General features: G+C 49.1%; 1 protein-coding gene across 2 annotated transcripts in view; it reads right to left on the bottom strand.

Annotated features, from left to right (window-relative positions):
* Positions 1-584: 584 nt before the first annotated feature.
* LOC139239432 (integral membrane protein GPR137-like) overlaps positions 585-26545 on the bottom strand; it is a 53280-nt gene continuing 27319 nt past the window's right edge. For both annotated transcript variants that reach the window (XM_070868159.1, XM_070868160.1), the window contains exons 5-9: positions 19712-19937; positions 18084-18233; positions 13443-13571; positions 10969-11090; positions 585-4881 (exon numbers count right to left, since the gene is read on the bottom strand). In XM_070868159.1, the coding sequence (XP_070724260.1) occupies positions 4710-4881; positions 10969-11090; positions 13443-13571; positions 18084-18233; positions 19712-19937 (799 nt within the window). In that variant the 3' untranslated portion in view covers positions 585-4709. The remainder of the gene's footprint in view (positions 4882-10968; positions 11091-13442; positions 13572-18083; positions 18234-19711; positions 19938-26545) is intronic.

The following is a 26545-nucleotide window of genomic DNA, read 5'->3' as shown; positions in this document are numbered from 1 at the left end:
GTTGGTCAGGGGATAAATATTGGCCAGAACACCGGGGAAAACTCCCCTGCTCTTTTTCGGAAAATAGTGCAATGGGATCTTTTACGTCCACCTAAGAGAGCAGGACGGGGCCTCGGTTTAACATTTCATCTGAAAGACGGCACCTCCGACAGTGCGGCGCTCCCTCAGTACTGCCCCTTCGACAGTGCGGCGCTCCCTCAGTACTGTCCCTCCGACAGTGCGGCGCTCCCTCAGTACTGTCCCTCCGACAGTGCGGCGCTCCCTCAGTACTCTCCCTCCGACAGTGCGGCGCTCCCTCAGTACTGTCCCTCCGACAGTGCGGCACTCCCTCAGTACTGTCCCTCCGACAGTGCGGCGCTTCCTCAGTACAGCACTGCAGTGTCAGCTTAGGTTTATTTGCTCAAGTCCCTGGAGTGGGACTCGAACCCACAGCCCTTCCGACTCCGAGACGAGTGTGCTAACCACTAGGCCACTTGGACTGGCACTCGAACCAAAAATCAAGAAACAAGTCAAGAATAATTAAATGGAGATCAGAATAAGTTTCCAGAGGTTTTAACTCGCTTGTGCAATGATCTGCCCTGGCGGACTGTTGGTAGAAGAAATCTTTATTCAAATACCTTTCAGGAGTTATACAGTAACCAGTAGAAAGTCAAAACTCTGCTTGGGCAGGTCACTTAACTCGGGTATAAAGTTATATATTACAGGCACTCGGATATAAAATGAAGGAAAGCAGTGCAATTAGTGCTCGACTCCAACTCGCAGTGCCACAGGGGGAGGAGGTCACAAGTGCTAGCCCATAATGTCAGCTGTGCCTCCACCCAGCTCATCTCAGCCATGCCATTAAATGGCTGCAGATTATAAAGACGACAGGGGAATGAGACAAAAAATCTAAATATAAAAAGATTAGTCAGTAAATTAATCCGTGTTCATTCCTCTTGTGCAACCTCGTGGCTCAAGGTGGGTCTCCGGAGACCAGAGCGGGTGAAGGCACGACCATGAAGAGATGAGATGCTCCATCCTCCATCAGTGCCGAGTTGTCGGATATCAGCAGCTGGGAGCGGGACACGAACACACACACACGAAGCAGTTCCCGACAGCTAGCCAGCCATTCTCGCCCAAGTATACACGTGAAGCATTGGGTAAGGTGTCAGGATGTGAACGGGCACCTTTGGAACTATACCCCAGCGTTAAGTCTACACTTTCAGGGAGATAAGAGGACAAAATTGGGGACGGGGGGGACGGGGGGGGGGCAGTGATAAAATTAAACGGCATTAATTCTGGAGAAATTCAACTGCCTGCTCCGACGGTAAGGAAACTGGAGGGACAGGAATGGAAAATATCATAGAAATTAAGGGGTGTGGGCAAGGGGGGCTCCTCGATTTGAACACGGTCCTTTACAGTCAAAGAAGCCTGGAGTGCAAATGCTACCGTACAGAGGGAGGGAAACAGTGTAAACTTCATATAGATTTGATCAGTCTTCTATACTGGCCACTCGTGTTGGCCCTGAAGATGATGGGAATAAATGAGAATTCTCTGGATTCTGGGAAGGTACCAGTGGATTGGAAAGCAGCTAATGTAACGCCTCTGTTTAAAAAAGGGAGCAGGCAAAAGGCAGGTAACTATAGGCCGGTTAGTTTAACATCTGTAGTGGGGAAAATGCTTGAAACTATCATTAAGGAAGAAATAGCAGGACATCTAGATAGGAATAGTGCAATCAAGCAGACGCAGCATGGATTCATGAAAGGGAAATCATGTTTAACTAACTTACTGGAATTCTTTGAGGATATAACGAGCATGGTGGATAGATGTGTACCGATGGATGTGATGTATTTAGATTTTCAAAAGGCATTCGATAAGGTGCCACACAAAAGGTTACTGCAGAAGATAAAGTTACGCGGAGTCAGAGGAAATGTATTAGCATGGATAGAGAATTGGCTGGCGAACAGAAAGCAGAGAGTCGGGATAAATGGGTCCTTTTCCGGTTGGAAATCAGTGGTTAGTGGTGTGCCACAGGGATCAGTGCTGGGACCACAACTGTTTACAATATACATAGATGACCTAGAGTGTAGTGCAACAAAATTTGCAGATGACACAAAGATTAGTGGGAAAGCGGGTTGTGTAGAGGACTCAGAGAGGCTGCAAGGAGATTTGGATAGGTTAAGCGAATGGGCTAAGGTTTGGCAGATGGAATACAATGTCGGAAAGTGTGAGGTCATCCACCTTGGGAAAAAAAACAGTAAAAGGGAGTATTATTTGAATGGGGAGAAATTACAACATGCTGCGGTGCAGAGGGACCTGGGGGTCCTTGTGCATGAATCCCAAAAGGTTAGTTTGCAGGTGTAGCAGGTAATCAGGAAGGCGAATGGAATGTTGGCCTTCATTGCGAGAGGGATGGAGTACAAAAGCAGGGAGGTCTTGCTGCAACTGTATAAGGTATTGGTAAGGCCGCACCTGGAGTACTGCGTGCAGTTTTGGTCACCTTACTTAAGGAAGGATATACTAGCTTTGGAAGGGGTACAGAGACGGTTCACTAGGCTGATTCCAGAAATGAGGGGGTTACCTTATGATGATAGATTGAGTAGACTGGGTCTTTACTCGTTGGAGTTCAGAAGGATGAGGGGTGATCTTATAGAAACATTTATCATGAAAGGGATAGACAAGATAGAGGCAGAGAGGTTGTTTCCATTGGTAGGGGAGACTAGAACTAGGGGGCACAGCCTCAAAATACGGAGGAGCCAATTTAAAACCGAGTTGAGAGGGAATTTCTTCTCCCAGAGGGTTGTGAATCCGTGGAATTCTCTGCCCAAGGAAGCAGTTGAGACTAGCTCATTGAATGTTTTCAAGTCAAAGATAGATAGATTTTTAACCAATAAGTGAATTAAGGGTTACAGGGAGCGGGCGGGTAAGTGGAGCTGAGTCCACGGCCAGATCAGCCATGATCTTATTGAATGGCGGAGCAGGCTCGAGGGGCTAGATGGCCTACTCCTGTTCCTAGTTCTTATGTTCTTATACAGGCGTCTCAGAAAATATATCGATTCAGGAGACCCGTCATCACTTTTCAGGCTGCCTCGCTGTTCCCGTTCAATCCTTATCATCGTTTGGCTGTACTGAGGGCGTTTTTCCGCACGACCACACGCTTACAAGCGGCGAAGTGCGTCAGAGCCAAAGTTCCCCCGCGAGCTGCACTTTGATCCGCCCGGCCTGTGCGTGGTCCCTTTAAATTTCTGTGCGTGCGTGCCCGGTGTTTACAGTGGGGCAGCCGGTGAGTGGCCTGCGCGGGACCTTTCCTATTACTGCGCAGCCGTGCGGCCTGGGGAGGGGGAAACATTGGTCAGACGTATACAAGCACTACAGGGCTGCAGTTGGAAGTCTGATAGCCAGGCTTCTCCTCCTCTCCTGCCTCTATATCTGGCCCCACTGCTCCCCCTGATGGCTGATAGTGTGTACATACACCATCCAGTGCGGCAGTGAGCCACACAGACCCAAGACCGGTCTTTGGTCTGTGCGGAGTTGAGCGATTGTAGCGAGAGTACTAGCTGCAGTTGCTCACGGCGCCCCTGGTGTAGGAGCGGGAAATGCAAAAGCCCGACAAGGTTCTGGCGCCCGCTGCTATCCGGCGACTCTAGCTGCAAAGAAGATGCGTGTGTGTGTGTGTGTGCGTGGGGATGGGAGTAGGGAAGCTGGCAAGGGTCAGGCTCGGCTAACGTCCCCTCCACAATCGGAACGGCACCAATACCAATCTCACACCGTGCCCAGATGTCACTGCTCCAGCGTGCCTGCAAACTCAATGGGCGTTTCTCTGGCCAGCTGATCGCAACACGTGTCCTTAAAGTGTCAACGGTGGTAAATAACTGCGGCTCAAATCCAGCCCGGTACGGGCAAACACCCCACACATCACCTGGTACCTCCCGCCACTCTCCACCCCTCCCAGTCTTGACTTCAATTTGCCCGTCACTCAACCGTCACATGGCAAGTTGACGATATTTTGGCCCCCGAGAACCTTTTAAGCCCTCGAGGTCAACCGCTTCTCCAAAAACTCGCAGGCAAAGGTGGTTCAGCCGGTGCAAACTGACCTGTTGCCCTGGGCGAACCGCGCGGCCTCCCGTTGTTCCGCCGACAAGCCGCGGATTTCATGACCGAGGTCAGTAGCGCTCCGCAGGGGACGATCACAAACTGCTGTGCGTGGGGAGGGGTGAAGCTGGACACTGGGCGGGGACTCAACAAGGGCGAATGGCCTTTTTTTTTTTGCAGCCCGCGTCCAATTTCGCTGCAAGCACCTCCCCACGCGCGAAAAACGGCCCGCTCGGTTAGGGTACGTGTGGGATGACAGCCGTGCCTTCGAGAATGGGACCGAGCCCAAACAAAGCGAGACATCCGACAGCTAGAAGCGGATACGAGAGAGGCCACTGCAGCAACAACCTGCTCGAATGCCGAATACAGTTAGCGGCCGACAGCTTCTATTCAGTAGCGATGAAGATATTTTCAAAAGGAGCATCCAGGTGGCGCTCAGCGTGGTTCCCCCTGCTCTTTTCGGCCCCGGTGACGTGACACATCCGTTTGGCTACCTCGCTCAGATTCCGACAGCAGTGCCCGCTGCCTGCTTCCTCCGAGAGAGAGAGACAGGGAGAGGGGATTAGTTTGGAACAGTAATAAATAAAACAAGCTGCTCGGCGATTGCGGGGAGTGTCCCAATGGAATGGCTGGAGACTCTACGTCTGCGGAGTGGAGTAGAAGGTGTGGTGGTAACTGGTGCCCTGCACGTGGTCTCTGGCAAAGAGTAACGGTGCGGTGGTGCCTTGGGATACACCGTCATACCAGGCTGGTTCAACGCTAGTCCTGTCAGTGCCATACCAACCGTTACGCTGGAGGCTGCCGGATAAACTGGGGGGGGGGGAAAGAAAGAGCAAGCGTGAGGCAGGCAATACAACACAAGAAATAGGAGCAGGAGTCAGCCATACGGCCCCTCGAGCCTGCTCCGACATTCAATAAGATCTGATCTTGGAATCAACTCAATTTCCCTGCCCGCTCCCTGCCATAACCTTCCACTTCCTGTAGTTCAAGAATCTGTCGATCTCAGCCTTGAATATATTCAATGACCCAGCCTCCACAGCTCTTTGGGGTCAAGGATTACAAAGATTCACCACCTTCTGAGAAGAAATTCCTCCTCATCTCTGTCTTAAATAGGTGACCCTTTATTCTGAAACCATGCCCCCCTAGTTCTAGATTCCCCCACGAGGGGAAACATCCTCTCTGCATCTACCCTGTCCAGCCCCCTTGGAATCTTATATGTTTCAATAAGATCACCTCTCATTCTTCTAAATTCCAAAAAGCAGTTAAAAGGCTGTCGAACACATCTAGGATTTCAATTCTGCTTCCTTCCAAAAGATAACTGCCCAATGGACATAGGACAGATATAAAGAAAGACTTGCATTTATATAGCGCCTTTCACGACCACCAGGTGTCTCAAAGCGCTTTTCAGCCAATGAAGTGCTTTTGGAGTGTAGTCACATATTTGTAGGAAATATGTGGAGATATTAAAAAGAGGTTTTATCCCTTCTTTACTATCTTCACCATCGGACTTCCGGCAACACGGTCTAGACACCCAGCGCAGTCTAGACACTCCCAGTACATGTGTGTCATAGAAACATAGGAAATAGGTGCAGGAATAGGCCATTCAGCCCTTCTAGCCTGCACCGCCATTCAATGAGTTCATGGTTGAACATGCAACTTCAGTACTCCATTCCTGCTTTCTCGCCACACTCCTTGATCCCCCGAGTAGTAAGGACTTCATCGAACTCCTTTTTGAATATATTTAGTGAATTGGCCTCAACAACTTTCTGTGGTAGAGAATTCCACAGGTTCACCACTCTCTGGGTGAAGAAGTTTCTCCTCATCTCGGTCCTAAATGGCTTACCCCTTATCCTTAGACTGTGACCCCTGGTTCTGGACTTCCCCAATATTGGGAACATTCTTCCTGCATCTAACGTGTCTAAACCCGTCAGAATTTTAAACGTTTCTATGAGGTCCCCTCTCATTCTTCTGAACTCCAGTGAATACAAGCCCAGTTGATCCAGTCTTTCTTGATAGGTCAGTCCCACCATCCCGGGAATCAGTCTGGTGAATCTTCGTTGCACTCCCTCAATAGCAAGAATGTCCTTCCTCAAGTTAGGAGACCAAAACTGTACACAATACTCCAGGTGTGGCCTCACCAAGGCCCTATACAACTGTAGCAACACCTCCCTACCCCTGTACTCAAATCCCCTCGCTATGAAGGCCAACATGCCATTTGCTTTCTTAACCACCTGCTGTACCTGCATGCCAACCTTCAATGACTGATATACCATGACACCCAGGTCTCGCTGCACCTCCCCTTTTCCTAATCTGTCACCATTCAAATAGTCTGTCTCTCTGTTTTTACCACCAAAGTGGATGAACCTCACATTTATCCACATTATACTTCACCTGCCATGCATTTGCCCACTCACCTAACCTATCCAAGTCACTCTGCAGCCTCATAGCATCCTCCTCGCAGCTCACACTGCCACGCAACTTAGTGTCATCTGCAAATTTGGAGATACTACATTTAATCCCCTCGTCTAAATCATTAATGTACAATGTAAACAGCTGGGGCCCCAGCACAGAACCTTGCGGTACCCCACTAGTTACTGCCTGCCATTCTGAAAAGTACCCATTTACTCCTACTCTTTGCTTCCTGTCTGACAACCAGTTCTCAATCCACGTCAGCACACTACCCCCAATCCCATGTGCTTCAACTTTGCGCATTAATCTCTTGTGTGGGACCTTGTCGAAAGCCTTCTGAAAGTCCAAATATACCACATCAACTGATTCTCCCTTGTCCACTTTACTGGAAACATCCTCAAAAAATTCCAGAAGATTTATCAAGCATAATTTCCCTTTCACAAATCCATGCTGACTTGGACCTATCATGTCACCTTTTTCCAAATGCGCTGCTATGACATCCTTAATAATTGATTCCATCATTTTACCCACTATTGAGGTCAGGCTGACCGGTCTATAATTCTCTGTTTTCTCTCTCCCTCCTTTTTAAAAAAGTGGGGTTACATTGGCTACCCTCCACTCAATAGGAACTGATCCAGAGTCAATAGAATGTTGGAAAATGACTGTCAATGCATCCACTATTTCCAAGGCCATCTCCTCAAGTACTCTGGGGTGCAGTCCATCAGGCCCTGGGGATTTATCGGCCTTCAATCCCATCAACTTCCCCAACACAATTTCCCGACTAATAAGGATTTCCCTCAGTTCCTCCTCCTTACTAGACCCTCTGACCCCTTTTATATCCAGACGGTTGTTTGTGTCCTCCTTAGTGAATACCAAACCAAAGTACTTGTTCAATTGGTCTGCCATTTCTTTGTTCCCCGTTATGACTTCCCCTGATTCTGACTGCAGGGGACCTACGTTTGTCTTTACTAACCTTTTTCTCTTTACATATCTATAGAAACTTTTGCAATCCGCCTTAATGTTCCCTGCAAGCTTCTTCTCGTACTCCATTTTCCCTGCCCTAATCAAACCCTTTGTCCTCCTCTGCTGAGTTCTAAATTTCTCCCAGTCCCTGGGTTCGCTGCTATTTCTGGCCAATTTGTATGCCACTTCCTTGGCTTTAATACTATCCCTGATTTCCCTTGATAGCCACGGTTGAGCCACCTTCCCTTTTTTATTTTTACACCAGACAGGAATGTACAATTGTTGTAGTTCATCCATGCGGTCTCTAAATGTCTGCCATTGCCCATCCACAGACAACCCCTTAAGTATCATTCGCCAATCTATCCTAGCCAATTCACGTCTCATACCTTCAAAGTTACCCTTCTTTAAGTTCTGGACCATGGTCTCTGAATTAACTGTTTCATTCTCCATCCTAATGCAGAATTCCACCATATTATGGTCACTCTTCCCCAAGGGGCCTCTCGCACAATGAGATTGCTAATTAATCCTCTCTCATTACACAACACCCAGTCTAAGATGGCCTCCCCCCTAGTTGGTTCTTCGACATATTGGTCGAGAAAACCATCCCTTATGCACTCCAGGAAATCCTCCTCCACCGTATTGCTTCCAGTTTGGCGAACCCAATCTATATGCATATTAAAGTCACCCATGATAACTGCTGCACCTTTATTGCATGCACCCCTAATTTCCTGTTTGATGCCCTCCCCAACATCACTACTACTGTTTGGAGGTCTGTACACAACTCCCACTAACGTTTTTTGCCCTTTGGAGTTCTGCAGCTCTACCCATATAGATTCCACATCATCCAAGCTAATGTCTATCCTAACTATTACATTAATCTCCTCTTTAACCAGCAATGCGACCCCACCTCCTTTTCCTTTTATTCTATCCTTCCTGAATGTTGAATACCCCTGGATGTTGAGTTCCCAGCCCTGATCATCCTGGAGCCACATCTCCGTAATCCCAATCACATCATATCTGTTAACATCTATTTGCACAGTTAATTCATCTACCTTATTACGGATACTCCTTGCATTAAGACACAAAGCCTTCAGGCTTGTTTTTTTAACACCCTTTGTCCTTTTAGAATTTTGCTGCACAGTGGTCCTTTTTGTTCTTTGCCTTGGGTTTCTCTGCCCTCCACTTTTCCTCATCTCTTTTCTGTCTTTTGCTTTTGCCTCCTTTTTGTTTCCCTCTGTCTCCCTGCATTGGTTCCCATCCCCCTGCCATATTAGTTTAACTCCTCCCCAACAGCACTCGCAAACACTCCCCCTAGGACATTGGTTCCGGTCCTGCCCAGGTGCAGACCGTCCGGTTTGTACTGGTCCCATCTCCCCCAGAACCGGTTCCAATGCCCCAGGAATTTGAATCCTTCCCTGCTGCACCACTGCTCAAGCTACGTATTCATCTGAGCTATCCTGCGATTCCTACTCTGACTAGCACGTGGCACTGGTAGCAATCCCGAGATTACTACTTTTGAGGTCCTACTTTTTAATTTAGCTGCTAGCTCCTTAAATTTGTTTCGTAGGACCTCATCCCTTTTTTTTACCTATGTTGTTGGTACCAATGTGCACCAGGACAACTGGCTGTTCTCCCTCCCTTTTTAGAATGTCCTGCATCCGCTCCGAGACATCCTTGACCCTTGCACCAGGGAGGCAACATACCATCCTGGAGTCTCGGTTGCGGCCGCAGAAACGCCTATCTATTCCCCTCACCATTGAATCCCCTATCACTATCGCTCTCCCACTCTTTTTGCTGCCCTCCTGTGCAACAGAGCCAGCCACGGTGCCATGAACTTGGCTGCTGCTGCCCTCCCCTGATGAGTCATCCCCCTCAACAGTACTCAAAACGGTGTATCTGTTTTGCAGGGGGATGACCGCAGGGGACCCCTGCACTACCTTCCTTGCACTACTCTTCCTGCTGGTCTTCCATTCCCTATCTGGCTGTGAACCCTTCTCCTGCGGTAAGACCAACTCGCTACACGTGCTACTCACGTCATTCTCAGCATCGTGGAAGCTCCAGAGTGAATCCACCCTCAGCTCCAATTCCGCAACGCGGACCGTCAGGAGCTGGAGGTGGATACACTTCCCGTAGCTCCATCAACGCTGACCGAGTTGGGGCACTTTTGGGAGCGAGATTAACTCCAACAATCTTTGCTCCCCCCTCACCCCCCACGTAATGTGGAGCATTCAGTGTCCTTGTTCACACACTGCTTGCTCTGGTGGCAATTGTACAGACGACCCAGGATGGGCCCAATGAAAACACGAGTTCAAACATCTGTTGAGATAAGATTTACATCTTTGAACATCTGGCCCCTTCGATCAACAACAACTTGCATTTATATAGTAAAACGTCCCAAGGCGCTTCAGAGGATTGTTTTAAGACAAAACAAATAAATTTGACACCGAGCCACAGAAGAAGAAATTACGGTAGACGACCAAAATCACGGTCCAAAAGGTCGGTTTTAAGAAGCGTCTTAAAGGAGGAAAGAGAGGTAGAGAGGCGGAGAGGTTTAGGGAGGGAGCTCCAGAGCTTAGAGCCCAGGCAACAGAAGGCACAGCCACCGATGGTGGAGCGATTATAAATCGGGGATACTCAAGAGGGCAGAATTAGAGGAGCGCAGACATCTCGGGGGGTTGTGGGGTGGAGGAGATTACAGAGATAGGGAGGGGCGAGGGCCATGGAGGGAATTGTAAACAAGGATGGAGAATTTTGAAATCAAGATGTTGCTTAACCGGGAGCCAATGTAGATCAGCGAGCACAGGGGGTGATGGGTGAACGGGACTGGGTGCGAGTTAGGACACGGAGCAGCGAGCACAGGGGGCGATGGGTGAGCGGGACTGGGTGCGAGTTAGGACATGGGGCAGCGAGCACAGGGAGCGATGGGTGAGCGGGACTGGGTGCGAGTTAGGACACGGGGCAGCGAGCACAGGGGGCGATGGGTGAGCAGGACTCGGTGCGAGTTAGGACACAGGGGCAGTGAGCACAGCGGGTGATGGGTGAACGGGACTCGGTGCGAGTTAGGACACGGGGCAGTGAGCACAGTGGGTGATGGGTGAGCGGGACTGGGTGCGAGTTAGGACACGGGGTCAGTGAGCACAGGGGGTGATGGGTGAGCGGGACTCGGTGCGAGTTAGGACACGGGGTCAGTGAGCACAGGGGGTGATGGGTGAGCAGGACTCGGTGCGAGTTAGGACACGGGGCAGTGAGCACAGTGGGTGATGGGTGAGCGGGACTGGGTGCGAGTTAGGACACGGGGTCAGTGAGCACAGGGGGTGATGGGTGAGCGGGACCCGGTGCGAGTTAGGACACGGGGTCAGTGAGCACAGGGGGTGATGGGTGAGCGGGACTCGGTGCGAGTTAGGACACGGGGTCAGTGAGCACAGGGGGTGATGGGTGAGCAGGACTCGGTGCGAGTTAGGACACAGGGGCAATGAGCACAGCGGGTGATAGGTGAGTGGAACAAAAGCATACGGGATTGCGTACCTGCCCTGCTCGCTCTGTGAACCCGCTGCCCAAGGAGAGTCATCCCCTTCAAACTGCCGAGGGTTGTCAAAGAAATATGAGCGGGAAGCAAAGCTCTGGCCGCTAATGATACCGGTCCCGGCCTGCAGGAATGGAAAAAACAGAACACGTCAGAGCGCACAACAATCACACCCAGGAACATCACCCCACGGTGTTAAATTCAAAGTCAACTTAACAATCATTTTAATGCCCCCTTCGATTGCAGATGACCCTTTACCCTGATCACCACCATCACATTTCAGGTAATGTCTGTGCACCAAGTCCACACCATTTCAGCGCACGTCACACTAGTTTCCACTGCAGCTGCTGCCCACCCCGCTGGGAACAAAGAGGCTGTGCAGAGTGTGCTTCGAGCTTGGGAGACAGACAAGAGGGATGAGCCGTCTGCTCTTGGCAACACGGACGGAAATTTTCTAAGTTCACACCCGTGGGAAGCTCGGCTCCGGAGCAGTTTGTAGTTCCAGCAAAATCGAAATTAATAGAGGACCCGCCCACCTGCTCAAGTGGATGCTCAAGGTTCCAGGAGACTGTTCCAGTAACAGTCTGCCTGCCATTTTCTGTGATAAACTCACCACAGTGAGGGCTTGGGAAACGTACCCTACAAGAGTTAAATCGTGGCTATCCAACATGATCTTACTGATAGCGTAGCAAAGGCTGGGCGTAACTTCTACAGACGTATTCTGTCTTCAGTTCTGATAATCATCAAACAAACACGCACAGAGACGCAGGCACACACACAGACGGGCACACACACACACACACACAAACACACGCACACAGACACGCACGCACAAGCACGCACAAACACACGCACACAGACACGCACGCACAAACACACACAAGCACAACCACAGGTATACGCACAAGCACAAGCGCCACACAGGCGCGCTCACAGAGGGGGGAAACACTCCCCCTGCAAGGCTGAAGACCGAGTTCAGATCCCACTCCAGAATTTGCAAGCTCATAACTGAGGCTGTTAACCATCTCATGGCACTATTCCAAGAGTTGCATTCTCCCGGCCTACAGTAATCTCTAAAATCACCAGAAACAGAATACCAGGACATGCACTGATTTTCTGCTGAGATATTGCTGTGCGCAAATTGGCTGCCGGCATGTCTGGCCATTCAGAGCAGTGACTGCACTATGAAGCACTTGAAGACGTGATGACTGTGATCAACAGGCCGAACAGTCTCCCAAGTGCGGTGTGGGGGAGGGGGTTGCATAAATCCTGAGTCAATGAGGAAACTGCAATGGGGAGGTGTCAGTGGAAGGAAAACTGCATTAAATGGAAAGCTAGATAACTGCAAGGAACAAACGGTTCCGCTGATGGGGCGAGATGTTGCAGGGTGGGAGGGAGGAGCCTGGTGGGGAGCGTAATTATCGGCATAGGACTGTTAAAAGAAAGACTTGCATTTATATAGCGCCTTTCACGACCACTGGACGTCTCAAAACGCTTTCTCGCCAATGAAGTACTTTTTGAAGTGTGGTCACTGTTGTAATGTGGGAAACGCTAATTTGCGCACAGCATCTCCCACAAACTGCAATGTGATAATGACCCAGATCATCTGTTTTTGTTATGTTGATTGAGGGATAAATATTGGCCTCAGGACACTGGGTATAACTCCCCCACTCTTCTTCGAAATAGTGCCATAGGATCTTTTACGTCCATCTGAGAGAGCAGACAGGGGCCTCGGTTTAATGTCTCATCCGAAAAACAGCAGCTCCGACAGTGCAGCGCTCCCTCAGTACTGCCCCTCCCACAGTGCAGCGTTTCCTCAGTACTGCCCCTCCCACAGTGCGGCGTTCCCTCAGTACTGCCCCTCCGACAGTGCGGCGCTCCCTCAGCATCGCCCCTCCGACAGTGCGGCGCTCCCTCAGCACCGTCCCTCCGACAGTGCGGCGCTCCCTCAGTACTGCCCCTCCGACAGTGCGGCGCTCCTTCAGCATCGCCCCTCCGACAGTGCGGCGCTCCTTCAGCATCGCCCCTCCGACAGTGCGGCGCTCCCTCAGCACCGCCCCTCCGACACTCCCTCAGCACCGCCCCTCCGACAGTGCGGCGCTCCCTCAGCACCGCCCCTCCGACAGTGCGGCATTCCCTCAGTCCTAGATTTATGTACTCAAGTCCCTGGAGTGGGACTTGAACCCACAACCTTCACACATAGGCGAGCGTGCTGCCCACTGAGCCACAGCTGTCACTGGCCGAATGGCCAGTTTCTGTACACACTGTTACCGCAGGTTTTTTTTCTGCATGAGGGAGTGGAGATGGATTAAACCCATTGGTATCGATCGTGTGGGCAGAGCTCATAAATGAGTTGGTGAACGACTGATCGCAGCTGTGCCGAGAATGCCTCTGAAGCACCAGCCTGCAGCTCACCCGCTTTCACTACAAGAGAACGGGGAGCAAGGGATAGAATCCAACTTCCCACTAGGCTCACCAGGTCCTGAGCTGGTCTCCGCACACGGAAAAACAGCACCAACAGGGCAGTCGGCAGCAACTCCCAGAAGAACAGGATGCAACCGAACACAAGGTAACCTTTGTCCCCGAGATTTGACATCAGATCAGCCTGCGGAGACAAAAGTGTTATCTTTCTTGAAAAAAACCCTCCCTCGCACACATCAAGACAAATTGGCGATGTGCCCATGTGCGTGGATCCGTGCAGAAATGTGGTGCTACTGCATTTTGGCACAAAATGTCATTCCGTTCACCAGCGTGTCTGACTTTTCAGTCGTGCGGGAACAACTTATGATTATCTCCCATCTCCTGAAGGCACGAACTCATCAGCTTGGCTCCATTGGTAGCTCTCTCTCCCATCTTAGACTGGGTGTTGTGTAATGAGAGAGGATTAATTAGCAATCTCGTTGTGCGAGGCCCCTTGGGGAAGAGTGACCATAATATGGTGGAATTCTACATTAGGATGGAGAATGAAACAGTTAATTCAGAGACCATGGTCCAGAACTTAAAGAAGGGTAACTTTGAAGGTATGAGGCGTGAATTGGCTAGGATAGATTGGCGAATGATACTTAAGGGGTTGACTGTGGATGGGCAATGGCAGACATTTAGAGACCACATGGATGAACTACAACAATTGTACATCCCTGTCTAGCGTAAAAATAAAAAAGGGAAGGTGGCTCAACCGTGGCTATCAAGGGAAATCAGGGATAGTATTAAAGCCAAGGAAGTGGCATACAAATTGGCCAGAAATAGCAGTGAACCCAGGGACTGGGAGAAATTTAGAACTCAGCAGAGGAGGACAAAGGGTTTGATTAGGGCAGGGAAAATAGAGTACGAGAGGAAGCTTGCAGGGAACATTAAGACGGACTGCAAAAGTTTCTATAGATGTGTAAAGAGAAAAAGGTTAGTAAAGACAAACATAGGTCCCCTGCAGTCAGAATCAGGGGAAGTCATAACGGGGAACAAAGAAATGGCAGACCAATTGAACAAGTACTTTGGTTCGGTATTCACTAAGGAGGACACAAACAACCTTCCGGATATAAAAGGGGTCAGAGGGTCTCGTAAGGAAACTGAGGGAAATCCTTATTAGTCGGGAAATTGTGTTGGGGAAATTGATGGGATTGAAGGCCGATAAATCCCCAGGGCCTGATGGACTGCATCCCAGAGTACTTAAGGAGGTGGCCTTGGAAATAGCGGATGCATTGACAGTCATTTTCCAACATTCCATAGCCTCTGGATCAGTTCCTATGGAGTGGAGGGTAGCCAATGTAACCCCACTTTAAAAAAAAAAGAGGGAAAGAGAAAACAGGGAATTATAGACCGATCAGCCTGACATCAGTAGTGGGTAAAATGATGGAATCAATTATTAAGGATGTCATAGCAGCGCATTTGGAAAGAGGTGACATGATAGGTCCAAGTCAGCATGGATTTGTGAAAGGGAAATTATGCTTGACAAATCTTCTGGAATTTTTTGAGGATGTTTCCAGTAGATTGGACAAGGGAGAACCAGTTGATGTGGTGTATTTGGACTTTCAGAAGGCTTTCGAAAAGGTCTCACACAAGAGATTAATGTGCAAAGTTAAAGCACATGGGATTGGGGGTAGTGTGCTGACGTGGATTGAGAACTGGTTGGAAGAGACAGGAAGCAAAGAGTAGGAGTAAATGGGTATTTTTCAGAATGGCAGGCAGTGACTAGTGGGCTACCGCAAGGTTCTGTGCTGGGCCCCAGCTGTTTACATTGTACATTAATGATTTAGATGAAGGAATTGAGTGTAATATCTCCAAGTTTGCAGATGACACTAAGCTGGGTGGCGGTGTGAGCTGTGAGGAGGATGCTAAGAGGCTGCAGAGTGACTTGGACAGGTTAGGTGAGTGGGCAAATGCATGGCAGATGCAGTACAATGTGGATAAATGTGAGGTTATCCACTTTGGTGGCAAAAACAGGAAGGCAGATTATCTGAATGGTGACAGATTAGGAAAAGGGGAGGTGCAATGAGACCTGGGTGTCATGGTACATCAGTCATTGAAGGTTGGCATGCAGGTACAGCAGGCGGTTAAGAAAGCAAATGGCATGTTGGCCTTCATTGCGAGAGGATTTGAGTATCGGAGCAGGGAGGTCTTACTGCAGTTGTACAGGGCCTTGGTGAGGCCACACCTGGAGTACTGTGAACAGTTTTGGTCTCCTAACTTGAGGAAGGACATTCTTGCTATTGAGGGAGTGCAGCAAAGGTTCACCAGACTGATTTCTGGGATGGCAGGACTGACATATCAAGAAAGACTGGATCAACTGGGCTTGTATTCACTGGAGTTCAGAAGAATGAGAGGGGATCTCATAGAAACATTTAAAATTCTGAAATGTTTAGACAGGTTAGATGCAGGAAGAATGTTCCCAATGTTGGGGAAGTCCAGAACCAGGGGTCACAGTCTAAGGATAAGGGGTAAACCATTTAGGACCGAGATAAGGAGAAACTTCTTCACCCAGATAGCGGTGAACCTGTGGAATTCTCTACCACAGAAAGTTGTTGCGGCCAATTCACTAAATATATTCAAAAAGGAGTTAGATGTAGTCCTTACTACTAGTGGGATCAAGGGGTATGGCAAGAAAGCAGAAATGGGGTACTGAAGTTGCATGTTCAGCCATGAACTCATTGAATGGTGGTGCAGGCTTGAAGAGCCGAATGGCCTACTCCTGCACCTATTTTCTATGTCTATGTCTATGTTTTCTATATTCGAGAAGTTGCGGGTTCAAGCCTCACTAGAGATTGGAGCACGTTTGACCCTGAAATTAGCTTCCGGCCATATATCCGCAGCATAACTCAGACCGCCTATTTCCACCTCCGTAACATTGCCCGTCTATGCCTCCTGCCCCAGCTCATCCGCTGCTGAAGCCCTCATCCGTGCCTTTGTTACCTCTAGACTTCACTATTCCAAAGCACTCCTGGTTGGCCTCCCACATTCTACCCTACGTAAACTAGAGATGATCCAAAACTCGCCTGCCCCATGTCCTAACTCGCACCGAGTCCCGCTCACCCATCACCCCGTGCTCACTGCCCCGTGTCCAAACTCGCACCAAGTCCCGCTCACCCATCACCCCGTGCTCACTGCCCCCGTGTCCAAACTTGCACCGAGTCCCGCTCACCCATCACCCCCTGTGCTCACTGCCCCGTGTCCTAACTCGCACTGAGTCCCGCTCATCCATCACCCCCTGCGCTCACTGCCCCATGTCCTAACTCGCACCAAGTCCCGCTCACCCATCACCCCCTGTGCTCGCTGACCGACATTGACTCCCGGTTAAGCAACGCCTCAATTTCAAAATTCTCATCCTTGTTTACAAATCCCTCCATGGCCCTCGTCCCCTCCCTATCTCTGTAATCTCCTCCAGTCCCACAACACCGCACCCCCCCCACAACCCCGCCCCGAGATCTCTGCGCTCCTCAAATTCTGTCCTCCTGAGCATCCCTGATTATAATCGCTCCACCATCGGTGGCCGTGCCTTCTGTTGCCTGGGCCCCAAGCTCTGGAACTCCCTCCCTAAACCTCTCCACCTTTCTACCTCGCTTTCCTCCTGCAAGACGCTCCTTAAATCCTGCCTCTTTGACCCAAGCTTTTGGTCACCTGCGACTCGGTGTCAAGTTTTAAAATCTCATAACACTCCTGTGAAGTTTGGACGTTTCACTCCGTTGAAGGTGCCATATAAATAAAAGTTGTTGTTATCGAGGCTGAGATTCTACTGCAGTACTTGGGAAGTAGTAACTGGAGCAGATTCCACCAAACATTTATCCACAACAGATGAGAAAAATTGTGGGATCAAGCGTTTGATTTGCTTCCCTCACCCTCACCCAGGGGAGTCAGGCACTCACTGCGTTCACCAGCTGGGAGCAGAGTCAGGTTGAGTACACATGTTAACATGCACGTACAGCAGGCAATTAAGAAAGCAAATGGTATGTTGGCCTTTATTACAAGAGTACTGGAGTACAAGAGTAAAGGCGTCTTACTGCAATTATATAGGGCTCTGGTGAGACCGCACCTGGAGTATTGTGCACAGTTTTGGTCTCCTTACCCAAGGATATACTTGCCATTGAGGGAGTGCAACGAAGGTTCACCAGACTGATTCCTGGGATGGGGGGGAATTGTCCTACGAGGAGAGATTGCGTAGACAAGGCTTGTATTCTCTCGAGTTTAGCAGAATGAGAGGCGATCTCATTGAAACCTTCAAAATTTTTACAGGGGCTTGACAGGGTAGATGCAGGGAGGATGTTTCCCCCGGGCTGGGGAGTCTAGAACCAGGGGTCACAGTCTCAGGATAAGGGGTCGGCCATTTAGGACGGAGATGAGGAGGAATTTCTTCACTCAGAGGGGGGTGAATCATTGGAATTCTCTGCCCCAGAGGGCCGTGGAGGCTTTGAGTATATTCAAGACAGAGAGTGATAGATTTTTGAATATTGAGAGAATCAAGGGATATGGGGACAGTGCAGGAAAGTGGAGTTGAGGTCGAAGATCAGCCATGATCGTATTCAATGACGGAGCAGGCTCGAGGGAACGAATGGTCTCCTCCTGCTCCTAATTCTGATGTAGACAGCAAATCGCATTCAGGAATGGAGAGGATTTAGAAGCCCGCTATTACCTGGTCAGAGACATTGTACCAGCCATAGTCAAAAGTGTCCACATGAGAGGCTGGTGAACGCATCACGGCAACCAGGTTGTAACAGGCTCTGCTGGTGTACAGCAGGATTACCAACGCTCCAACAGCCGTGGTCTGATAGACCGATGTCCCCTGCACAAAACAGCAGCAAGGTCAGAAAAACTAACGACACTTAATTTCAGTTCCACAAACGACAACACAGAATGTTTAAGAACAGGAATGGCCCACTCATTTTGACAGAGCAGCCTCACTTATCCATCTTCTCACCACACCCACCCTCTCTCCAAAAACACTTCCTATTGGCGCAAAACCTTCAGTGCAACATATTCCAAAAATTAAATAAAAACAGAAAATACTGGAAATACTCATCGGGTCAGGCAGCATCGATGGAGAGAGAAACAGAGTTAACGTTTCAGGTTGATGACCCTTCGTCAGAATCGGCAATAGCTTGAGATGATACAGATTCTTAAGGAAATGCTGCGGCCCGGAAAGAGGGAAAAGGGGTGGCGGTGGGGCAGGGAGGAAAGAGGAAAAGGGAAGGTCTGTGATAGGGTGGAAGGCAGGAGAGATTGGAGAGATAAAGGAGATGATGGGCCGAATTGAGATGGTAATAACACAAGTTAGGAAACAAAAGGTGAGCCTCATCATCATCATCATAGGCAGTCCCTCGGAATCGAGGAAGACTTGCTTCCACTCCTGAAATGAGTCCTTAGGTGACTGAACTGTCCAATACGGGAACCACAGTCCCGTTCACAGGTGGGACAGACAGTGGTTGAGGGAAGGGGAGGGTGGGACTGGTTTGCCGCACGCTCCTTCCGCTGCCTGCGCTTGGTTTCTGCACGCTCTCGGCGACGAGACTCGAGGTGCTCAGCGCCCTCCCAGATGCACTTCCTCCACTTAGGGCGGACTGATCTTTGGGCCAGGGACTCCCAGGTGTCGGTGGGGATGTTGCACTTTATCAGGGAAGCTTTGAGGGTGGTCCCTTGTAACGTTTCCTCTGCCCACCTTTGGCTCGTTTGCCGTGAAGGAGTTCCGAGTAGAGCGCTTGCTTTGGGAGTCTCGTGTCGGGGGGGGCATGCGGACAATGTGGCCCTGCCCAGCGGAGCTGATCGAGTGTGGTCAGTGCTTCGATGCTGGGGATGTTAGCCTGAATGAGGGCACTGATGTTAGTGCACCTGTCCTCCCAGGAATTTGTAGGATCTTGCGGAGACGTCTAGATAGGGTGTGAATGGCGGATTAATTGCCAGCTGCCACGGAAAATGCACCCCCGCCCACCCCCTCTCTCCGCGCCCAGCACTTCCTTAACAATCTGTTACAATTCGAACTATTGCCAGTTTTGACGAAGGGTCGTTGACCCGAAATGTTAACTCTGTTTCTCGCTCCACAGCTGCTGCCTGACCTGCTGAGGATTTCCAGCATTTTATGTTTTTATTTCAGATTACAGCAGCCGCAGTATTTTGCTTTTGTACTAGTATTCCAAAAATGAAATGGTTCCATCCAATTTTCCATTCCCTTCATCTCCATCGAACGCAAAAGGCATTTGAAAAATACGGAACCGCGCTTTACACATCACGGCGCGCCTGCACGGCACATTTACTGACTGCGTTAACCTTGGATTCCAGGTAGATGTTGGTGGAGGGCGACGTTTTGGCAATGACGTACAGGCAGGCTGCCAACGAGACGGCGCCGACAACGAAGAGGGAGTCGTTGATGATCACCCGCGCCAAGACGATGGTTTTGGTCTCCGCGTGCTGAATCTTCACCAGCAAGGCACAGGTCAAGTTCACCGTCAGAAACAGCAGGCTCGCAACCAGGAAAGCCAAGCGTATCGGCAGCCTGAAATACAAACACAAATCCTTCTACACTCGTCAATCTTAAGTCAGGTCGTACTGAAAGAGCAGCGCCTTTACCGAGCGACCCGCCATTGATTTAAACTCGAGTAAGCTTGCAATGGTAAACATTCAGCTCGACATTGGGGAGACCAAACGCAGATTTTGGGTGACCGCTTTGCAGAACACCTCCGTTCAGTCTGTAAGCGTGACCCCGAGCTTCCGGTCGCCTGTCACTTTAATTCCCCGCTCTCTCCGTCTTCGGCCTCCTACACTGTTCCAATGAAGCTCAACGTAAGCTCGAGGAACAGCACCTCATCTGTCGTTTATGCACTTTACAGCCTGCTGGACTCGACATCTAGTTCATCAATTTCAAACCAAAGCATCATTTGTACCCCTATTTTTTTCCTGCTTTCTCTCTTTCCCACGGCAGCTGCTGATGATTCTGCAATCTCCATTTACACCCCATCGAGACTCATCTTTTGTTTCATAACTTGTCCCATCACCATCTCCTTTTGCCTCGCACCATCATCTCTTTTGTCATTTAACCTCTCCTGCCACATAAAAGGTTACTGCACAAGATAAAAGTACACGGGGTAGGGGGTTATATATTAGCATGGATAGAGGATTGGCGAACTAACAGAGAACAGAGAGTCGGGATAAATGGTTCATTCTCAGGTTGGCAACCAGTAACTAGTGAGGTGCCGCAAGGATCAGTGTTGGGACCCCAACTATTTATAATCTATATAAACGACTTGGAAGAATAGACTGAGTGCTGACGATACAAAGATGGGAGGAAAAGCAATGTGTGAGGACACAAAAAATCTGCAAAAGGACACAGACAGGCTAAGTGAATGGGCAAAAATTTGGCAGATGGAGTATAATGTTGGAAAGTGTGAGGTCATGCACTTTGGCAGAAAAAAATCTAAGAACAAGTTATTACTTAAATGGAGAGAGATTGCAAAGTGCTGCAGTACAGCGGGACCTGGGGGTACTTGTGCATGAAACACAAAAGGATAGTATGCAGGTACAGCAAGTGATCAGGAAGGCCAATGGAATCTTGGCCTTTATTGCAAAAGGGATGGAGTATAAAAGCAGGGTTATACAGGGTATTGGTGAGGCCACACCTGGAATACTGCGTGCAGTTTTGGTTTCCATATTTACGAAAGGATGTACTTGCTTTGGAGGCAGTCCAGAGAAGGTTCACTCGGTTGATTCCGGGGGATGAGGGGGTTGACTTATGAGGAAAGGTTGAGTAGGTTGGGCCTCTACTCATTGGAATTCAGAAGAATGAGAGGTGATCTTATCGAAACATGTAAGATTATGAGGGGGCTTGACAAGGTTGAAGCAGAGAGGATGTTTCCACTGATGGGGGAGACTAGAACTAGAGGGCATGATTTTAGAATAAGGGGCCGCCCATTTAAAACAGAGATGAGGAGAAATTTCTTCTCTCAGAGGGTTGTTAATCTGTGGAATTCGCTGCCTCAGAGAGCTGTGGAAGCTGAGACACTGAATAAATTTAAGACAGAAATAGATAGTTTCTTAACCGATAAGGGAGTAAAGGGTTATGGGGAGCGGGCAGGAAAGTGGAGCTGAGTCCATGATCAGATCAGCCATGATATTAAATGGCGGAGCAGGCTCGAGGGGCCGTATGGCCGACTCCTGCTCCTATTTCTTATGTTCTTCTACCTGCCAGCCTATCACAGACCTTCCATTTTGACCTTTTCCCTCCCCTTTCCCTGCCTCTGCACTCGCTTAAAAACCTGTTACATCCAGTTCTGACAAAGGGTCATTGACCTGAAACGTTAACTTTGTATTCTCTCTCTCCACAGATGCTGCCCGACCCGCTGAGTATTTCCAGCATTTTCTGTTCTTATTTCAGATTCCAGCATCCGCAGTATTTTGCGTTTGTGTTGTAATGGTAAACACAGCTTTTGTGGTACTTAGCTAGAGAGACAAGGGAGGTCCCAAGTTCGATCCCTTTTCACCAAAAAAATAATTTAAAAAAAAAAGGGGATATAGGTATCACTGGACCAGCATTTATTACCCATCCCTAATTGCCCTCGAGAAGGTGGTGATGAGCTGCCTTCTTGAGTACAACTGAGTGACTTGCTCAACCATTTTAGAGGGCAATTAAGAGTCAACTTGCTGTGGGTCTGGAGTCACATATCGGCCAGACCAGGTAAGGACGGCAGATTTCCTTCCCTCAAGGACATTCGCGAACCAGATGGATTTTTATTACAATCTTCAAGGATTAAGTTACAAGGAGAGATTACAGAAGTTAGGGTTGTATTCCCTAGAATTTAGAAGGTTAGCACAGAAACATAGAAAATAGGTGCAGGAGTAAGCCATTCGGCCCTTCGAGCCTGCACCACCATTCAATATGATCATGGCTGATCATGCAACTTCAGTACCCCATTCCTGCTTTCTCTCCATACCCCTTGATCCCTTTAGCCGTAAGGACCACATCTAACTCCCTTTTGAATATATCTAACGAACTGGCCTCAACAACTTTCTGTGGTATAGAATTCCACAGGTCCACAATTCTCTGAGTGAAGAAGTTTCTCCTCATCTCGGTCCTAAATGGCTTACCCCTTATCCTTAGACTGCGACCCCTGGTTCTGGACTTCCCCAACATCGGGAACATTCTTCCTGCATCTAACCTGTCCAGTCCCATCAGAATTTTATATGCTTTTATGAGATCCCCTTTCATTCTTCTAAATCCCAGTGAATATAAGCCTAGTCGATCCAGTCTTTCTTCATATGTCAGTCCTGCCATCCCAGGAATCAATCTGGTGAACCTTCGCTGCAAGGCGCAATCTGATCAAAGTTTTCAGGGTATTAAGGGGAACAGTTGGGTAGATAGAGAGAAAGTATATCTCGTAGTTTCATGGTCACCATTACTGATACTAGATTTTTATTCCAGATTTATTTAATGAATTGAATTTCAATTCCACAACTACCGTGCTGGGATCTGAACTCGGGCCTCTGGATCATTAGTCCAGTAACATAACCACTATCCTACCATTCCCATATTGCAAGCTCTGTCTTATGCTGAGGCAGCTGGGGAGGGTGAATGGTAGGGATGGGGGAAGAGGGTGAGGGAAAGAATAGAACCCAGCCAGAGTTCCTGCTCCTCCTCACTATCCAGTAACCTGCACTAGAAAGTCCACGCGGGGAGCTGTTTTGAGGAGGACAAGATCGGATACAGCGGCAACACTCTCACCCCTCAGATTACTGACACTCCGTATCGAAGCTTGTACATTATTTGGGGGCGCTGAACCTCTCCCAACACTGACTTTCTTTTAAAAAGACATATCCCAGGAGGAAAGAAAGCCTTGCATTTATATAGCGCCTTTCACGACCACCAGATGTCTCAGCGCTTTACAGCCAGTGAAGTACTTATGGAGTGTAGTCACTGTTGTAATAACAGACTAAGCACTTTGAGAGAAGAGAAAGAGAGAAAAATGAAGGGAGGGGGGTCGGAAAGAAGAAGAAAAAGAGAGTCCTTCAGCAAAGATACTATTGGGCACGATTATCGTGCGAGTATGCCAGGCAGAGTGGGAGGGATAGAGGGCCTTCCACAGACGGCCCCAATAGCTTGGATTTATTTTTTAATCAAACGAACATCAACAGGAAATGGTTATTAGGAGAGTGCGGGTGGAAGTGATTAAACCATCGCAGGATCATCAGAAAACCACAAAGTGCTTTTGCACTTTATTCTCCAGCCCTGGGTGAGATTACAATGCAAATAATCACACGCACCCACCACCACTCTGGATTTAAAGCAATCAGCTCCCATCAATTCCCCATACTGGGCTTGCACTGTTCCCAGCTTAAAGAGCCCATCGCCAGATAATATAATTCTCTTTGCTCGACAATTCCGGCAGGATTTGCTTCTGCTGTTGGGTTTGCAGCCAACTGGGAAAGTTGCGCGCTATTCAACCGGAGAAGGAATGTTTACAGATTGACAGGCGGAACAAGCAGCTGTAAAGACACAAGGAATGGAAATCATAGAAAAATTACAGCACAGGTGGCGGCCATTCGGCCCATCGTGTTCGTGCCGGCCGACAAAGAGCTATCCAGTCGAATCCCACTTTCCAGCTCTTGGTTTGTAGTCCTGTCGGCTACGGTACTTCAAGTGCACATCCAAGGGCTGTTTAAATGTGGTGAGGGTTTCTGCCTCTACCACCCTTTCAGGCAGTGAGTTCCGCCCCAGACCCCCACCACATTGGGTGAAATTTTGTTTTCTCATCTCCCCTTTAAACCTCCTACCAATTACTTTAAGTCTATGGCCCCTGGTTGTTGACCCCTCTGCTAAGGGAAATAGATCTGTCCTATCCACTCTATCCAGGCCCCTCATAATTTTATACACCTCAATTACGTCTCCCCTCAGCCTCCTCTGTTCCAAAGAAAACAACTCCACCCTCTCCAATCTTTCCTCATAGCTAAAATTCTCCAATCCTGGCAACATCCTCGTAAATCTCCTCTGCACCCTCTCTCGTGCAATCCTGTAACGTGGTGACCAGAACTGCACGCAGTACTCTCGCTGTGGCCTAACTAGTGTTTTATACAGTTCAAGCATAACCTCCCTGCTCTTGTATGCTTTGCCTCGGCTAATAAAGGAAAGCATTCCGTCGGCCTTCTTAACCACCTTATCAACGTTTGAGGAAGTATGCAAATATCTGAGAAAGTACAGAAAGTAGAAGTGGGGAGAAAAAAAAAGGCGCTTTTCAGAATAAAAAGGAGTCATTAAAAAAACCACTCTGCTTATTAAATATTTTAAATCAGCGCTGGTAAGGTGTGCCGGGGAAAGAGAGGAAAACTTGTGGGGTGTCCAGTGATATTATTACTGTCCCCAATTTGCGCAGTGCAGCAGATTAAGTGCTAGTTCGGACTGACTGAAAATGAAATGGCTCCAAACAAAGCTTTGCTACAGGTACAGTGGTAGCGTAGTGGTTATGTTACTGGACCAGTAATCCACAGGCCTGGACTGATGATAGGGAGATCCGAGTTCGAATCCCACCACGGCAGCTGGGGAATTTAAATTCAGTTAATAAATAAATCTAGCATAAAAAGCTAGCATCAGTAATGGTGATCATAAAACTACCGGATTGTCGTAAAAATCCATCTGGATCACTAATGTCCTTTAGGGGAGGAAATCTGTCGTCTTTACCCAGTCTGGCCTATACGTGACTCCAGACCCGCAGCAATGTGCGTGACTCTGAAATGGCCCAGCAACCACCTCCTTCTCAAGGGCGATTAGGGATGGGCAATAAATGCTGGCCTTGCTGTCGACGGCTACATCCCATGAATGAATTTTAAAAAAAAGACGGAATAGATCCAGTGTTATCCTTTCACCTCTGACACCTGCGCTTAAATCAAGCCTGTTCAATTGGATGAAAATCTCCTCTTTCTCTCTCTCTCTCTCTCTGCCTGCTCTACAAGTCCCAGGTGAAATGAGCTCGAGCCAAAACATCAATCCGGAACTTGGCGAGACACGAGCGCGCTGAGCTATCACAATCCAGTGACAAGAGGGGGAGAATACGAACGCAGATCTTTCTTTAGCCTCAGTTATCTCACCGCCTCGTCTGAAGATGCTGGGCATCCTCCACTTACCCAAGTGGCCATTCTTTATGCCAACCGAAACAATGACTATTAAGTTGTTTGACTGTGGAGGCATCACAGCCAGGCCTGATTATCTCAACTGATGTCCCAACTCCAGCAGCAACCGCCGGCTATTGGTTTGGAGCAGGAACCCGAGCTGATATTGCTCTTAGGGCTCGGGGGCAAACTACCGCACAGTCAAGTCAGAAGAGATATGAGGATCAGTCCTCAGAGTGTCAGCTGTGGCTCAGAGGGTCGCACTCTCACCTCGGAGTCAGAAGGTTGTGGGTTCAAGTCCCACTCCAGGGACTGAGCACATAAAGCTGACATTCCAGTGCAGTGCCGAGGGAGCGCCGCACTGTCGGAGGGGCGGTGCTGAGGGAGCGCCGCACTGTCGGAGGGGCGGTGCAGAGGGAACGCTGCACTGTCGGAGGGGCGGTGCTGAGGGAGCGGCGCACTGTCGGAGGGGCGGTGCTGAGGGAGCGCCGCACTGTCGGAGGGGCGGTGCTGAGGGAGCGGCGCACTGTCGGAGGGCCGGTGCCGAGGGAGCGCCGCACTGTCAGAGCTGCCGTGTTTTGGATGAGATCTCAATCGACATAACAATAAAACAATCGATCTGGTAATGATCACATTGCTGTGTGTGGGAGCTTGCTTGTGCGCAATTTGGCTGCCGCGTTTCCCAAATTACAACAGTGACTACACTCCAAAAGTACTTCACTGGCTGAAAAGCTCTTTGCGATGTCCGGTGGTCGTGCAAATCTTTCTTTCTTTCTTTCTTTCTTTCTTGTTACCTTCCTCATCTGTATCGCCTAATGTCCCCCATTAAGCCAGAGAAGTTGGGGAGGAGATTCTTACACAAAACCTATACGTAAAGTGCGAACATTGCAAACAATGTGGAGTTCATCTAGGAAACTGGTCACACAAACAGGCACAAAAAGCCGTTCAGTGTCTTCAACAGTTGAGGTTTGTACGCACCAAGTTCTACGACATAATGCTGGCTTGGCTGAG

Source organism: Pristiophorus japonicus, chromosome 27 (assembly GCF_044704955.1).
Source record: "Pristiophorus japonicus isolate sPriJap1 chromosome 27, sPriJap1.hap1, whole genome shotgun sequence".
Classification (NCBI taxonomy): domain Eukaryota; kingdom Metazoa; phylum Chordata; class Chondrichthyes; family Pristiophoridae; genus Pristiophorus; species Pristiophorus japonicus.
This window is presented reverse-complemented; position numbering and strand designations above follow the sequence as displayed.